At 32.0% G+C, this 18155-nt stretch overlaps 1 protein-coding gene across 8 annotated transcripts in view; it reads right to left on the bottom strand.

Annotated features, from left to right (window-relative positions):
• Positions 1-3994: 3994 nt before the first annotated feature.
• Positions 3995-18155, bottom strand: part of LOC106126318 (forkhead box protein L2) — a 48460-nt gene continuing 34299 nt past the window's right edge. For 4 of the 8 annotated variants that reach the window (XM_013323899.1, XM_013323900.1, XM_013323904.1 and 1 more), the window contains 9 exons: positions 14676-14829; positions 14046-14383; positions 13638-13857; positions 10578-10731; positions 9501-9570; positions 8192-8311; positions 7308-7376; positions 5185-5322; positions 3995-4804 (listed from right to left, as the gene is read on the bottom strand). In XM_013323899.1, coding sequence (XP_013179353.1) covers positions 4734-4804; positions 5185-5322; positions 7308-7376; positions 8192-8311; positions 9501-9570; positions 10578-10731; positions 13638-13857; positions 14046-14383; positions 14676-14829 — 1334 coding nt within the window. In that variant the 3' untranslated portion in view covers positions 3995-4733. The remainder of the gene's footprint in view (positions 4805-5184; positions 5323-7307; positions 7377-8191; positions 8312-9500; positions 9571-10577; positions 10732-13637; positions 13858-14045; positions 14384-14675; positions 14830-18155) is intronic. The other 4 variants (XM_013323907.1, XM_013323902.1, XM_013323901.1 and 1 more) reach the window with 4 other exon arrangements.

Genomic DNA, 18155 nt, shown 5'->3' with positions numbered 1-18155 from the left:
ATGATCCTGTTTATGGATTGGCACCATATCTCAGTATGTCAAGAGATAGGCATAAAATTTTAACATTGATTACGTTTATATGTTTGTATAGAGTATGTATTAACTTAAATAAATTAATAAATTTGGCATTAAAATTATTATATGGTTAGTAAATTTTAAAATATTCTTGATTGCCAAACCAAAGATTAAGGGCAAGTCCCTCATATCGGTTTTTTGCCGTGCGGCGAAAGAACGCAATATATGTAATAAAAAAGGAACAGCTTGGTATTATTAGTTACTCTTAGATTTATTATAAAAAAAAAGGATCTCCGCAGATTTAATGTCACTGCTGTGATCAGTCAATTGTGTCGAAAAACTGACCATTCGTTTCTAAGACCACAAAAAACTGGTATAAAAATATCGTCAACCCTATCTTTGACGATGTTTTAATCGGGGATTTAGGTCTTAGAAATCCACGGTTATTTTTCGTCGAAATAATAGAGTTTCCCTTAGTCCGTTTACCCTTAGTTACCAAATTATCTATATCAAAAAAGTCTATTAATAAAATAAGATAGTTAATTAATAAAATAAGATATTTATTAGTTATAAAGAATAATATATATGTTTGTATTTCTACAAACGGTGTAGAGGACTTTAGATTTTCAAGTAATATAAATTATAAAAGTCAAAAGAGAAAATATCTTTTTGATAACAAATATTCTTTGTCCGTATGTTGTTATTTATAATTAAATTTATTCACACGTCATCCTCTTTATCAAATTATTTGTCAGACCCTCAAGTATTGTTATCAGAAAGTCATTCGTTATTTTATCGTAAATAATATCACTTGTCAAAGTTGGACAAGTTTATTAAAATTCTGTCTGACAATTAATATATTTAATGTATAAATATTTAAAAAAAAAACAGAATAAGATAATGCATTATACTAGATGTTTTAACTGGACGTTAAACGAGGAATTAACAATGGTAGTTCTCTGCTGAAACAACCATAAAACTTGTTACTAACTCTGTCTATCTCTTATAGGGTGAGATGGACGTCAATATGTTTTAATGCTAAACTTTCGCCAGTTTAAACTCACATTCGTAAGCGACATATCATCTCTAACGTCAGAAGTATGCAATAGATTTTTGTGACGCATGTAATAACGTTTTGTACGGTGAATTAAGTTGGAAATGCACAAAAGTAGTATATTTTTGAATAAAAGCTGACTTTATTAGATATTTTAATAATAAATGCGTAGTAATTTTGTAATATTATAACTGGTTTTTGATAAAAATGTAGCATTTTTTGATTACTATTATTAAGAAAAAAAAATTTATAATAACATAAATGTAACATCTTCAAACACGTAGAGAAAAAGTGATATTTTGTAACCATTGTACTTATATATCATTTTATAATATATATTTAAAATAAATAAAATATATTTTACTATTGGTAGAAAGAATATCACAATTTATATATTATCAAGAAAATATTTGTAGAAATATACAGATGTCTTATAAAATTGACATTCATTTTTGGTATGAAATTAGTCTGTGAGACTGACGATTGTGGAATAATGAAGTGAACGAAATAAAGTTATTTAATTGATAAAAAGTTTGTTTGGTATTTTCCTATGTTAAGAGAAGAGTAAGACAAGATTAAGATAAATGATACTGGTGAACTGGTGTTGCATAAGCGTTTCCTTCCTTAAATTGACAGGAATTAATTGAAGAGGGGTAAAGAAAGTAAGATTTCCCGTCCTATGCTTAGGAATTGGACTCGAAAAGGGTGAACACTTTCGAGTCCAATTCCCCTTCCTATTATCTCCGAACAAGAAAAGGTTAGGAAAGGGAAAAAGTCTAGAATTCGGTCTTAGGTACATACACACGAAACGCGGAATGCCTTGTAATTTATAGCTGTCTTGCTCTATGAGGACTATTTGCACCGGGCAAACGGACCATCGTGCATCACCTAATTCTGCTGAAACCCTACCACCGTTAAGGTTTGTATTCAGACTTAGACATGGTAAACTTACGTAATTAAACCTCGAAAAACTGTACTGTATGATGGCTGGATAAACCAGAGTAAAGAAATTAAAACCTATTATAAAATAGAATCTTAGAATCTATAAAACCCATATAAATTACGTTTTCATATTTGGAACACATCTACATAGTAAGACATCCTTTTATTTGATCTAAATGCGTATAGTCAAACAAGTATGTCAAGCCCGGCGAGGCGCTGCTGTGGGTTGGTGCTGTCATAAAACATATAAAAACTACATAAACAAAGAAAATGGCATAAAAGAAAAAATACATGACAGCTACAGTACGAAAAGGAAATCGTGACACTCGTTTGATATTAACAGGAGGGCCCTATTGAGCTACCATAATTTATTTAGAAGCCCACCGAGTCAAATAACTTGACATTTTATAATATTAGTCGGATTAGTTAGGATATATACGTCAAAGCGCATCATGTGGTAGGCTAATAAAACGACCAATTAAATTGAACAAGAATTATTGTTTTGCATACATTTTTATCGACATCAAGGAAAAAATCAAAACTGAAGACATGAAATAAAAACTAAAAAAAAACTATGATATCGAGAGACCGAAAAAGAACCTATAACTAGAACTTTATACAAGATTAGCAATAAGTGTTTGACTGATTTTCTATTCATAAGAAAACATGAAGGCCGTGAGTTTCCACTAGTATGAAAACGTAATCTTTGTTTGTTTCAGAAAAAAATAGAGAAATTTGTTTCAGTGCATAACTTACGGTAATTAAAAACTATAATATTTCGAGTTTATTGACTATTTCGAAAATTTATAACTTAACAATTTTTTAAAACATCTAATTGTTTTTATCATATAATTGTTTTAGATATAAAAATTAACTTTAACTACATTTGAAGATATCTTATTTACCTTTAATAGAAGATATTTACAGCAGATAGAGTGAATATTGGATAATTAATAAATAAGATTGTATTTTCATGACTCATAGACGGATTCATAGAATAATCAGTCAGTTAATTATTGCTGAATCTGTATAAAAGAGTTTTGTACACATTAAAATAAAAGGGAAACGTTTATTTGTCTCGATTCTAATGTTTAGTGGAAAAATGAAGAAATGATGATCATTTGCACACATAAAACTGACATTCTTATTGTTCGTTCAACAAATAACAATTATTTTCATAGCTTTGCCTTATATCGTGTAATATTTCCGGATAAAGTCAACTTATCTAATTAATTGATTATCGAATATAATGATCGTTATGAGATTTATGTTCGAAATTTAAAATCTAAAGTTAATTATCTCACTAGTGAATTTAATTCCACCAATTCTAATAAATAGCCTATACAACAAATGCCAACGTAATAAAACAAAACACGATTTGTTTACGTTACGTTGGCATTTATTTTAGTCGAGTAATCGATTGATTAATAATTAAAATTATTTATATTAACAGTTGTTTTATTATTTAAAAGATTATATCGGGATTTGTAATTAGGTAATCATTGTTTAACGAACAAATAGTAAGCCAGTGTGTGCGCAAAAGTTGTATGAAATTAAATTAAACAACAATATAAATCACATCACCTTAATAGAATTTTCTTATATTAACAACATCTAATTTTTAACATCGACAAATACAATTACGAACAGAATATTATTGTCATGCACATTTCATTTCGAGATACACAACATTTACACACATCAAATTAATTTACATAAATATGAAATTTCAAAAACTTTAAATATATTATAAATTTTGAATGAAATGCAATTCCCCGGCTATGTCCTGTAACACTGTACTATGTTCATTTCTCAATTTATGACGCATGAGAATTTAAGTACAGAAATATATACATAGATGTTTTGTTAAGGGAAGAAATTATTGTAAAATCGTTATTATATATTATATTTATTTAATCTTATATATTAAATCGGTATATCATTAAATATTAAACGTTCGAATTTCAAATTATTCCGTTTGGATTATTTAAACTGAAAAGAAATTGATGCCTTTCAATATTATTTTCATAATTTTGATAAATGGAAATTTTACTTTTCAACAACTTGCCAGTTTTACTAAAACAAGTTGAGATCGCATACATGGCAAATAAAAACTATAAACTAGTCCTGAGAAATTTACGAAAACTTAGGTACTACTAATTATTACAAAATACAAAATTTTATTACATATATCTAAAGCTAAATAAGAAATTGAAAAATTAAATGTAACGATTTTCTTGCCAGAAGATTATTTTTTTAGTTTAAATTTCAAAGAAAGTTTTGGTATAGCGGCTACATACAGATTCCGGTTTAACGGGAGTTTGCTGGCTAAGGGCGGCATAGACTGGGCATTGTGGAGATCATTGGTGGAGGCAAACGTTCAAAAGTACCTTAGGCTGGCGACGATATAAGTATATTTTTACAAAAGTTAAGTACCAAATTTTTCTCCTAAATTTACATTTTTTTTTGTTTTCGATCGCAGAAAAAGACCTTAGAATTTTTTTCATGAAATTAATAGTAAAATCTGTATTTTGTAATACAAAGTATGCATTTAAGGAGGTGAAATACCTAAAAATGCATACTTACCTTAATTATTTTTTTTTTACATAAATGACTAACAACGAGTGTAATTTTCTTATTGTAAGTTCCATTCTATCGTCTTACATTTCACACGAGTGCAGATTACAATGGATAGTCTTGTGCTCCCCTATGTTTTTAAAATTTACATAAAACATTTCGAATATGGTGCCCCGTTGGACATGAGGCTTGACGATGATTCTTCTTTTACACCAACTGAAACGAAATATCGAACAATCGAAATTATTATAGCACACAACTGCAAAAGAAAAGAGGAATAGAAGTAGAATTTTGTAAAATACTGGCATGGATTTGTTCCGGCGAAGCGTTCAGTAGATAACCTTCTTACGTGAAATCGAATCTAATATAAAATAACCTTTGTGGTTCGATTACGCTTGAAAGAAATAATAAGTTCGTGGTGTCTTACTTATATATTTACAACTTTAAATTCACTTTAGATGTAATACAACAGTTACTGCGAATTTCAAAGAGAGTGACTTTTAATTTAAAACTATTGTTTTCTCTGTATTTTTCAAAGAGAATGAATGGGATGGCAAAATTGCCTTCATAAGGGTGTTACGATAGTAATTATTTACCGTTAAAATTTAGGTTATTACCATCCGGCCAGAACGCGAATCGTCCTGCGGCCTCCGAGGACGTGACTGCTTCGTGACGGCGGGTTGGAGAGTAACTGCTTGATGGCACATAACCAGCGTTGGGACTGGGTGAGCCCGCTGGAAAAGACACATATTATTAACAACTCTACATCCAAATGAGTCCAAGCGTTATAAAATAAACATTTAAGAAATAACATAACATCTTTCAAACGTTCAATGCTGTCAAACCATTTATTTTCCCCATTTAGTTGGATATAATAGTAGTAGCATGGAAAGCGTTATTTAAAGGTTTTTCAAACCACTTCAATGATAGACCCAGTAATATTATCATTAAAGCCTAACGCACACTTTATTTTAAAGTGCTATTAAAAAAATAGTGTAGACTAAGCCTTATTGTAGACGATATGAAGATGAAAAAATTAAATGTAATATTAACTACATTTGAATATTATCTTATAATTGTGCTGTAAAAAAAAAAACAAGAATACTCGAAAAATATTGATGTACTTTTTAACAAATACAATTAAATATTGTGATTTTTTAGATCGTTAGTTACGATAATTGACTCCATGTTAGCACTTCTAATCTATAATAAATGTTAGTTGACAAAAAAAAAACAAGAAAATACAAATCTGTTGATTGATAACCCCTTCTGAAAGATTGATAATGCAAGAACAATAAATTCTGAACAAATCGTACTATCTTACTAGTATTATAAATTGCGATTCACAGGGGGAACACTGCCAGTATCTTCGGAACCTTGTCTAAAGCTAGCTATAGCTTAAATAAATTGATATTTATTAAAAGGTATCTCCAGGAAGACTGCATCACGCTGTATTTTACATAGACGTAGAAATTAGGTTGGAACAACACATGTGCTACTAATTAAGCTTTTTTTTAATACCGTACCGACGGCGTCGCGGACGACAGCTAGGAGTTAATAGGCGTTGACCATCCATTATAATATTATGGTGGTCTGTAAAAACGTATCTATTATATTTGCAGCAATAAACATGTCTAATATAGCAAAGAATGAGTTTAATTTACACAGAGCTAAGCTTCTAAGCTTACGTTGTTTGTTTTATGTAAGAAACTACGATGTTGTGTCGTGGAATGGTACTACGACGTTGCAATTTAGTGCGCTAGGGTTTTTAATTAAGTTGTTAACTTAATACTATACCAGGGAAGTATTGTCATTGGAAGATTAAGATGGAAAAATATATCCGAGTTATTATAAATTTGTAGAATTGTTAAATTATCTTATTGGTAAAGAAAATCATAAGCAATCATAAGTTAGTATAAATAAAAAGTTATTATACACAGGTCAGATTATTGTTTAGTAAGTTTTGGAATGATAAATTATTTAGGGGTCGAGCGTTGACCTTATTTCAGCCAGGTACACCTGTTGCCGATCCGTGTATTTTAACGCAAGGTTCCACTGCGACTGCGGCTCATGCAACACGTGAAGTCAGTCTACTAGTCTTAATATAATATAGGCATCTAACGATATTCGTAAAAAAATATTAAAGCTTCTATCAATCCAGGAGTTTTTGAGTTTATTAGTTACATACAAAATTTTCCTCTTCCTAACTTAGTTAAGAATATAAAAATGATTATCATAATGAAATACATTAAATAAATTTCATGAAAATAAATAAATAACTTACCGTGTTTATCTAACTAACACGAACTAATCAATTGAGTCTAGTTAATTTTTTATTTTGTGCGCCCTCTATTGTCTGTGTTATGTAATCCACAAAAAAGAGAAACAGTTGAAACTGACTTTACATGTGATGACAACAGATGTCTCTGAATTACATTATTGCTGGTCCAATGTTAAAAATACCTAAATAATATCTAAAGGTTGTACAAAAAAATACATAAAACGGTAAACAACTGCTAGTTACAACTATTATTTATCTGAACGATTAATTCTATTTATTAACAATAATGCAATATGCCCATATTATTATCTAAGTGTGCCAAGACTGTGCAAAATGGTAACCCCTATGTTGTATGTGCGTGTGTTCCATTATATCTTTCTAAATCTACTGGTTCAAGAGACGGTAAACGCTTATGAAATAAATTTCAAATAATCTCACCGTCTTCTTCGGGCTCTCTCGGCACGTCGTCGGGTATCTCGCAACCAGGTTGTTGCCAACTTAGTCCCCCTTTTGAAACGCATGCAACAAAAGCGCCGCATCATTTCATAGTTCGGCCTTTTGGTAATATAACTTATTTACATAGATATGATGTACACCTTTGTACACCCACATTCAATCTCATTATTCAGAAGTGATCTACTACAGACTATTTGACAATGATACAAAATATTGTACCAAGTATGATAATTGATAATTTATTATGCAATCTCTTTGAGTGCCTTGGATTTTACTCATTATATACTCAAGTAAACCTATTTAAAAATTCACTGCACTGCTACGTAGAAAGTAACCAACCTTAAGATCCCTAGAGATTAATCGTTTCCTTGTTTGTTATGAGCTTACAATAAATAATTTTTGTTAAGTGAACAATTGAATGAAAAATCGTTTGGTTAAAAAGTAGAAATTAAAGCGAAGACGTTTAGGAAAAAATATTATGCTGTTATTAATATTAGCGAAGTTTCCGTCAAATTATTGTTCTCGTCATTTATTATTGAAAGTTAAATTGTTTGTTTTCATCGATTCTATAAAATAAATTTGGTTTACTTTTAATTAGTAATTGTTATTAGTTTATTCAAAAATCAAGATAAAAAACTTTAGGTAATTATTTTAATGTTTTGATTTTAGTCCCTAAAATGTTTATTTAGAGATTTACCATTTACTGGAATAAAAACTTTCCAATTTATTCCTTGTTAATTGTGTTTTTCTCCTTATTGAGCCTTTATCTTTGTAAATATGTTCTGATTCCAAGCACTGTAACCGTAATAGACCGTAGAACTGATTTCTTTCTATAAACTTAACATGTTTCTATTTAAAAACCTTACCTTCAGGCCAGAATGAGAATCTCGCAGCGGCACCGTCGGATGATGTCACAATGTCGTGGTGTCGTGTTGGTGAAAATGCACCCGGTGGTCCATATCCTGGTCCTGGACTCGGGGAACCGTCTGGAAATAAAACAAGAACACAATTGTCGACTTCAAGGTAGGTAGGTAGAGATTACAAATGTTGCTAAGTCTTGGCCGTGCTTGGTTCTCTACAAGAACTCTGTATAATTGTTGTAAATGTTTGTATTTGATGTAAAGGAATGAATAAAATAATGTTTTTTATTGCCGAAACAATTAGACAAAATATCTTACTAATTTTATAAATGCGAATGTTTAGATAGATGGATGTTTGTTAGAAGGTATCTCCATAACGGCTGAACGGTTCTCGACGAAATTTGGCATACATATAGAACATAGCCTGGAAAAACACATGGGCAACTAATTAAGTTTTTTAATTAAGTTAGTACTCGATAAACGTCATCACTCAAATTATTTTAAAAAAATCAGACGACATGCTTGACTCTTATATTCCGTTAGCGTAAAGACATAGTTAATTTATTCCTTTCATGAAATACCACATCATAAAACTTATATTCTATAAATTAGAAAAGACGTAGTTCTTGTAGAAAGCGTGTAAATATGTACAAGACTATATGAGTGACACAAATGCTTGGAATTAAAACATGATGATACTCGCGTGAGATTATTATGATTATTATTTCTCACGTAACATAATGATTATTTATGTTTCAATTACCCATTATACATATACATAAAACTATTATATAAAATACTTAGCTCTACTTTAATTATTTTTATCGTTTAAAAATAGTTTTCAAGGGGACTTAAAATAATGATTCTGTGTATGAGAAAAATTTGAGGTTATTCGAACCTCCTACGGATAATTTTAATGTTACCCGGTGTTCCTATTTGTCAGACGGAAAATAGAAAATAAAGAAAATACTCGTATCATAAGAAAGGAATTGAAAATTTCTGAAGTTAATTTCCCCCTTCCAAAATGCTGGTAAATTTGTACTTAAGTTTTTTTTTGTTTAATTTCAAGCTGTAAAATCTTCTTAATATTATAAATGGGAATGTTATATGGATTGATGTTTATTAGAAGATATCTCTAAACGACTGCATGGATCATGATGAAATTTGTCATAGATGCAGAGAATAGTCTGGAAGAACACACAGGCTACTTGTAAACAAGTAGCCTGTGTGTTCTTGACTGTGTGTTCTTGTGTTCTTGACTCCGTCCTCGCTTTAGCGAGTCACGAACAACAGCTAGTATCATAAAGATACCTACCCAGGCCGACTCCTATTTGGTTGTAAGTGTTCATAGACATAGACTGCATCGGCTGCAGAGGGCTTTGAAGCTGAAAGGAAAATTGAATTTTTATTAACATCTTTATATTGACCTTGTTCATTCTACTCTCAATCACTTCGCTCTGAATATACATTAGATTTAATAATTTGTTAAATATATTTTTGACAAAATAAACTTGGTGAGAATATTATGCATAACTTTACGTGGATAAGATACAAAGATATATAAATTTTAAATGAAATACTACGTACTTTAACAAACCCATATTCGAGAAATGACGTTTTTTTTACATTGTATTCTCGTGTGATATGTAAAATCTCATAAGTAAAGCAAGTATTTTTTCACACGCCTTTTGTATTATCGCTAATGTTAAAAACGTAGTAACGATCAGAAATAACGTTGCATTTTATGTAAGAAACATAGTTCTGTACTGTTTATGAAGCTAGTAAATGGATTAAGTAGTCATTACGCCAATTTGCAAGCACCTAGTTTTATTGCTTATGCACTACTAAAATTTTAATCTCACTTTGATTAGGTGATGAAAATGAAAATAACTATACGCCTTATCGTTACGTACGGCAGCTTTAACATCAATTACATGATGTTTTTGGAGCGGAGAATTTTTAATATGGATATTATTTCATTTACTTTGTTAATAATTTTAATATTATTTATGTACTCTTCGAAAATCTTACGATTATCTAATCAATCTTAAATTAGTCACCGACCAGAAAGAATTGAGATTTATCTTCCTATTTTTTTGGTGGACTTAACTACTTCGGGAACGTACCCATACTACGTTACCCGTTTAGGGGGGGGGGGTGTTAGCGGAGTCTTTAAAATACTACGGTCAGTCACAGGAGCGGGATTGTAAACTGTATTTTGTATCCAATAAAATTAAAAAAATAAAATATATCTCATATAAACCTAACCCTAAATAACCACTAAAGTAAGATTTTCCTTCATGCTGATTTGAAGACACATTCATACACTTTGCACCATAGTTGATGATATTACTAACTACTTTGAATAATATTTTACAAAGTGTAGTAGTACCTGGCCCTGTAGTTGATGCGAGGCGAACGGATTGACGGAGACGGGTGACGGCTGGTGAGGCAAAGATGTATGAGTGGAGCTTGGAGGACTCCTGCCCATGCCACCGCACGCGCTCGCGTAGTTCAAACCTCCTGGCGGCTGGGTCAGCCAAGTCCTGAAAATAAAATACGATATTGTTAATTGGAAAGGTCATACGATAAAAGATTTTAATTACCTGACAACCGACCCATCACTAGCCTATTATACCCTCAATTAGTAATAGTAATAATCCAAACTGAAGATCTTTCTAGGACCATTAAGTTTGACTCTCCAAGTACCAACATAATTACTAAGAGCTTGACCAGTTTTTTAATTTATTAACAAAAACAAGCCTTGATTCCCATTCTATTGCAGTAGTCGTGTGTCAATAAGAAGCTAATGTCCTTAACTGTAGTGTGATACATTATATTTGTTAACTCTACCTATCAAATATAATATAGAAACATAAGCTCAATTCGATTATGTAACATGATAAATATATATTAAGTCCGTCATCTCAATACCTGACTCATTAAGAACGTGTTGTCGGACAAATAAAATAGCCTTACTTAACCACGATATTAATGTCTTAAAGGACCTATAAGCGAAGTAAACTTCTACGCCTCTGAAATTGTTCATAACTTGTTTGAGCGTGACAACTAATTAATATAGACGGTGAGCCGTGTGTGCATAGAACCGGTTCGGTTAACGCAATCTCATGAGTCGTTATGAATAAATAGGCAGAGATAAAGTAAAGACTCCGCCCAGCGTACCTGCTCGGCCAATGGCACACCGTTGCCAGCCAACTATTGTTAGATCGTGACTACGAACTTGACTTTCGTACATGCATTTAGATCCAGAATATCCACTAATATGAAAAGATTCAGTTTAGTAGCTCGTGGTTTGCTTCGAGCGTGTGTCTGCGCAAGTGATTTTCAGGTGGGGAAACTGCGCACGCTTTGCTGCCTTCAAATGTCTCTGCGCATCGTCACATGACAAAACACGATCCGCCATTATGGCTACATCGCATTAGCGGATTGGAAATTAAAAGACAAAAGACCAAAGAATATCGAAACCATTAAACTATGTCACATAGAAGGTTGGATTTTAATATTAAGTAGCATCGTTGTATGACGCGAAAAGCATGGTATTATGGATCTTCTGTTATTAGTACATTTTAGTAAGTTCTAGGTGCGGTCTGCTCATTATATAACCACTCTCTTACGATGAATCCACTATCGTGGAATGTGTCATACTACATTTCAAGGCCTTATAGTCCTTGACAAACAAGATATGCAACACGTACACAACATATAATCTAGAATTTAAATGAAATAATTGGCAACAAATCAAACTTTGTTCCCTTCATAACATAAGATGTTGATACAAGAATAAATGAAAACATAAGTAAGAAGATATCGATTGTATCAACCACATTATATGAATAATATTTATTTTCTTGATGTAGCAATGAGACACAACATTCGAATTGATATCAAGGTCAAGTTTGGATGTACCTGAGATACAATTAAAGCAAACATGTTATGCAGCATGTTATCACTTTAACACTTTACAGTTCAAGACACACGGGTATGGGGAACGGGAAGTACAAGAACATATCACTAAATCATAAGCGTTTGTTTTGTAAACATTAGTATGAGAAATGTAAACAATTATAATTAATTTGTAATAATGTGTCACGGTTCGTTTATGAATATCACACAATTTGAATAACGTAAGTATTATTAGAATTCAACTGTAATCTATTAAACACACCCACTTTATACCTAGTTAAGAATGGATGTGCATAAAATGTGTATAGTTTAGTAAACTTATTTGACCCGGTTATAGTGGCGCTGTTATTACGATTAGTTCTCTCTACAATTAGACAATTCAACTATAGTTTGACAAAGATATTACGACTGTTTGACAAGGGGATTTCTGAGAGCTAATGAGTCAGTGCAATTTAGTTTTTGGTGTAAAGATCTAATATCAGTTTATATTGACGCAAAAGACAGTACAACTGGAAGACAAATATTTTAAAGTATTTTGAAATACGTGCTTGAAAGATATTTACAAGACTGGGATGGAAACTTTTAAAATGTAGGCCACGTGAGGAGGAAATACTCTTAAAGGCAATGGAAGAAATATTTAACTTTAGAAATCTGTAGTCTCTTTAAGTGCATTAAAAGTAATTTTATTTAGTTTTTAGTAAGTGAACGTAGACAAAATCAAATTTGTGTAATTATATAAAAATGCGATGAAGATCTTAAGAACCAATTATGAAATAATAACTATCATAATTACCTATTGTATACTTTTAAAAGTATTACTTTGGCCTCGTGTACGAATCTGTGCGCGCAAATTCAATGTTATGTACATATATTTCATCAAAGATATTTCTCTATCTTTCAATGGCAGATAAAACTAAAAAACATCAGTGGGAGTGACTGAATAATAAAACCTCAAGTTAACATTAATATCCGAGGTTATCGCGCTTTGACAATAACAAGTACCACAAAAAATATATTGCAATTATCACGAATTAATTTAACTTCATCATCTGCTGTTTTTATTTAATACCCGTTATTATTAAGATCCTATTGCTAGTTTCTGTAAGCAAGTGCGAACAATGTCGAATAAAGAAAATCGATGTTTGTCAACTTCTCGATGTGTTCGTAAACCACTGGACAGATTTCGATTATACTTTTTATACGTATCTTACTTTTCTAAAAGCCATATTTTTTGCCAGTCAACACAATATAAAAAGTAAAGAGCCTAGTTTGTAGATTAAACATATTTGATACCAAGAGTCTATAAGGGTTGTTAGGCTTAAAGATCGTGATAGAAATACAATGCAAAATATTATATGTCATACTTTTTCTTTTAAACATAATTCCAAACGGAGTAAGTTCGTCGTTTGTTTAACAGATCTCCAGGAATAACAACCAAATTCTACTCTTGCAACCATTGTTCCTTTAAAAGGGTCTCTATTCGGAACCTCATTTGTAAATTTAATTAATAAATAAATATAAGACTCACGTGTCATATCTCGGGTAGGATGGTGGATACGGCGAACTTGAACCGAAGTAATTCCTGGCGCTCAGCGGCAGAGACTGCATATGGGCATGCTGAGCAACGTGAGTCACGTGGTAGCCGTCGCCGAACAACGTTTTCGTGTACGGCGTAGCCCGGAAAGGTCGCTTCATCCTGCGACGCCGCTTGTAGTTGCCACCCTCGAACATTCCCCTGCATTGCGGATCTAAAACAACACTCAACTGACACAAACGTAATCGTTAATCTAAACTAACGCGCACTGCATCGCCAGCATTTCGCATCGTCTATGGTCGCCAGCTACCTTAACCTTCGCAATGCTACAAAGCACACGGGCACAAAAACATCAATGAAATATGAACAAATGAAGGCACATTTTCAAAATATCAAACTTACCAAGAGTCCAATAATTCCCCTTCCTTTCCCCACCACCTTCTCGTGGCACCTTAATGAAGCATTCGTTAAGACTTAAGTTGTGCCTTATAGAATTCTGCCAACCCTTCTTATTCTTTTCGAAAAACGGGAATTCTTTAGTTATGTACGCATAAATCTCACTAAGCGTCGCCCGTTTAGATTGGCTGTTTTCTATGGCCATTGTTATTAAGGCCACGTATGAAAAGGGTGGCTTTGTCAATGCTTGCGACGTTGGTGTTGTCGACTGTGGTTTTATTTCCGAAGAGCTTCCTCCGGGGCTTGACGGCGTCGTGGGCTTTGATTTAATTTTCGAGTCGCTGCTGGAACGGCCACAAAAAATAACAATAAATAATAAACAGATCAAATATAGGTAAAGTAAATAAGGTCACTCTAGAACAGTAAAACTAGAAATTCGCAAAGAAAACACATGAAAAAGTTTAGTTAAATTCAAACATAATAAATAAATAAAACTTATCGCATTTGCCGCCATTGAAAGTGTTAAAACAACTATTAACCTAATTTGTAATTATATTAAATTGTACTCATTGTTATGAAGTCTGTTTGATATTAATAACAACTGTGTATATGTGATATAAATTATAGCACTCTTACCTGTTGGAGTTAGCAGTATCGTCCCGGGAAAGTCCTGGCATTGTGAGTGTTTGGTACACTCGCGATAGTTCCTCGTCAGGTTTCACACTCTGGGAGCTCGCGTTAACGCCATTGTTCTCTTGGATACAGGTCCGGGTGTCGTAAGCCGACGAAACTGTTGAATATTGCAAGACATTGAATCTTTGAGGTTATTATACATACTATGTGTTGCACGCGACGTCATCCACGTGGGAATAACTGTGTCTTTATTTAATTACTGAGTTATTTAGTATTATTTAATTGGTTCAAGGAAAAAAATAATAGAAACCGTACATTTTTCTGGGATGAAAAGTAACTCTTTACATTATTCAGTCTGTACTTTATCCGTTTGGTATGACGCCGTAACAAACATCCATTTATATAATTAATAAAATATATATTACTAAGAAACGAATATCTGTTCTGTTTCTTCTTTGGACCTGCACTTTTTTGTGCCCGTTGTTGCTTTTTACGTTTAAAATCGGGCTTAATTTAGGGGGGAAGTGGATGAGGGAAGATGTATATACATTTAACGTCAGAAATTGTTGTAAAGCTGTTCATATTATTGTATTATTGTATTTAACTGTTGAGATTTAGCCAATCTTACGCGTACGTGACTCCCGACATGGATTTCGTGGAATTCTTCGCTTAGCTTTGTAGGTAACTAAACAAGCACACAGATCGTAACCTACTTGAAGCGGTGTTAAATAAGACGTTAACAAATCAAAAATATACACATTATTAAAATTAATTAACGGAGAATACTATTAACAAGACATATAACTGCAAACAAATGAAGACACGACGAAAAGATAATAATCTTCTTTATGGAATTTACCATCAATTTCTAATACCAAAGCATATGTAACATAATGTTGTCACTTTCATACTTTTTGAGAAAACTGAGATAGAAATATGTTTTTGTGCGAATGTTTTGGCAATGCAAACATGGTAAGTTCTGTAATTTCTCTAGTGTTGCGGATATCCATATAGGGCGTCAATTATCACCTTGGTATTCCCGCTTATCATTTGCCCTCTTTTCTTAAAAGAAATGGAATATTTGGTTGACCTTGAAGATACAAAATAAAAAAAATTGAATTTACTGTTTAGTTTTTTTACGCGACAAATAATAATTTATTTCATTAATTAGAATTTAAATATTAATAAGTACTATATACTTCTTGTTATTGATATTATACATACTGACTATTTGGAGAGAATATATCGTGTACCATCTTATAATAAAGTTTGTTAGGGTTCCGTACCTCGAAAGGAAAAAAACGGAACTCTTATAGGATTACTTTGTCGTCCATCTGTCAAGAACCATTTTCTTTTCAAATTGTTTTACGTTAATTTTTAACTTTTCCAAGTATTACAATATGTATTAATCTTGTATTTCGTATGATACGTTCGTGCTGTATTATATTAAGATTTATCTTTTTATAATAAACAATGTCCGTGTTTGTCCCGTTACAAGTGCGGTAGAGAAAAATGATATCATACAACGCCATATGTTCATTGCACTTAGAAATTCAACCTACATACAATCGTCTCCTCTTGTACTGAGTCTTCATCACAGGGGATTGGTGCCTACCCTAAGTTAGGGGTGTCTACTCTACTACTTCTTAGTGTCCTAATTGTCCGTAGAGAGGCTCTGCTTCTCCCTAATGCTTTAACATGAACTACACTAAGTCTTACGTAAACGATCAATTAACAACTCTGAGCGACAGTTACTTAAATTGACGTATAACCAAGACCGATTTTCAATAAATTCAAAATTATAATTTGATATACACAATTTTTATCGTTATAATGGAAAGCACGAGTTAAATTAAATTCTATATAAATATCTAAAACATATTATAATACAACAAAATTTTGTTGTTTATTTTTTAACGAGTAATTTATATGTATTAATACATAACACCCGAAACAAAATTGAGATCTTGCTAATATTGTAAATGTGAATGTGAAAATGTTTTTAGAAGATATCTCCAGCATGACTGCATGGATTTCGCAGAAATTTGGAATATATGTAGAACATAGTTTGAATGAACACATAGGCCACTTATTAAGTTTTATTTAATCCCTCGCGGACGGAATTGCGAGCAACAGCTAGTATAACATAATTCTGCCCCAGGCTCTACTTCCCTTCACAAAAGCGGGGTTAACTTTATATAACGCCAGATTCGTTTTCACCGATCGCTACAAATTGATATATCCATATTGGATTTCAGTTCCCCAACATTACAAAAGCCCATTTTCTCTTTGTATTCATATAAAAACTCTACATTTAAAACAGTAAATTTGCTCTATACCTTAATTAATATATTTCAAAGTAATAAATTATAGGTTATGTATAGGCTATATGTATATTATTTAAAGAAAAAAGCAAAAGATAAGGAGGGAATGAGAGAAATAGCAAATATTAGATCGATCTGAGTGGCAAAAACCTGTAGAACCAACCCTACAGAGAGTAAGGCAGGGAGATTGTGATGAATTATGATTAAAATAGGTTAATTCATGTAGAATTTGAAATTAAGAAGTTAACAAATTGAAGTAGTCTAGTAAAGGATCTTGTGAATAATGGAAGAATCTACAATTGCCAACAAATATCCGGACAATTTACTTGCATCGAAGAATGCGTCAGACAGCGGCCGCGCGCCGAGGTAGTTGCATATCGGATTCGAGCAGGCCGCGAACACGGCACGGTATTGTGTCGCTTATAGAACAATGCGTCGTATTTATAAAACATTAAAAGCCGGCGTATCGTTCGTGAAATTAATAACAAATAACAATTGTGAAACGTTAGTTCGGGACCAGTGTGAATTACCTATGCCGTTGAATAACTTACTACTCAACGTCGAGATGCTTTTCATGCTGGATTCTGATTTTTTTTTTATTTTTGATTACGTATTTGGTATTTGCACAACATGAAGTAACTCTTTGAAAATTACGTTACAATGATTGAATCTAACTATGAATTATATGTTTCTTTAAGTAACACTTAGTAATAATAATTAAATATTGGTATTGAATAGTTAAATAAATTATCATTAAGCAACAGTAGTAGCAACAAACATATACGAACCTAACAGTATATCCCTAAGTTTGTTTGAAAAATTTGCAAAGAAGTAATAATATGTGTAACTAACAGCAAATTGAAGATAACATTAGGCTTATTAATAATAAAAAATAAATTAAATTGGGTATTAAAATAAAAACAAAAACTCCTATAGAAGAAATGGCTGGGTGATAAAAAGTAAAAAATCATCAGAAAAATAAAAAAAGACAAATACAAAAGGTATGTTTATTGCTTTGAAATACCTATCGATGTTATTTTGATGGCAGCAAATTTATGAGTAGCAAACTCTTCCCTCTTCAGTCGCCTGAAGCTAGTAACATAATCTTTTCCTTCAATTAGCGAATCTGACTTTAACAGAGGTGAAACACCTGGGGGCT

The sequence above is a fragment of the Papilio xuthus genome, unplaced genomic scaffold (genome assembly GCF_000836235.2).
Source record: "Papilio xuthus unplaced genomic scaffold, Pxut_1.1 DF825017.1, whole genome shotgun sequence".
In the NCBI taxonomy this organism is placed as follows: Eukaryota; Metazoa; Arthropoda; class Insecta; order Lepidoptera; family Papilionidae; genus Papilio; species Papilio xuthus.
Note: the sequence above shows the minus strand (reverse complement) of the source record. Positions and strands in the feature narration are given on the sequence as shown.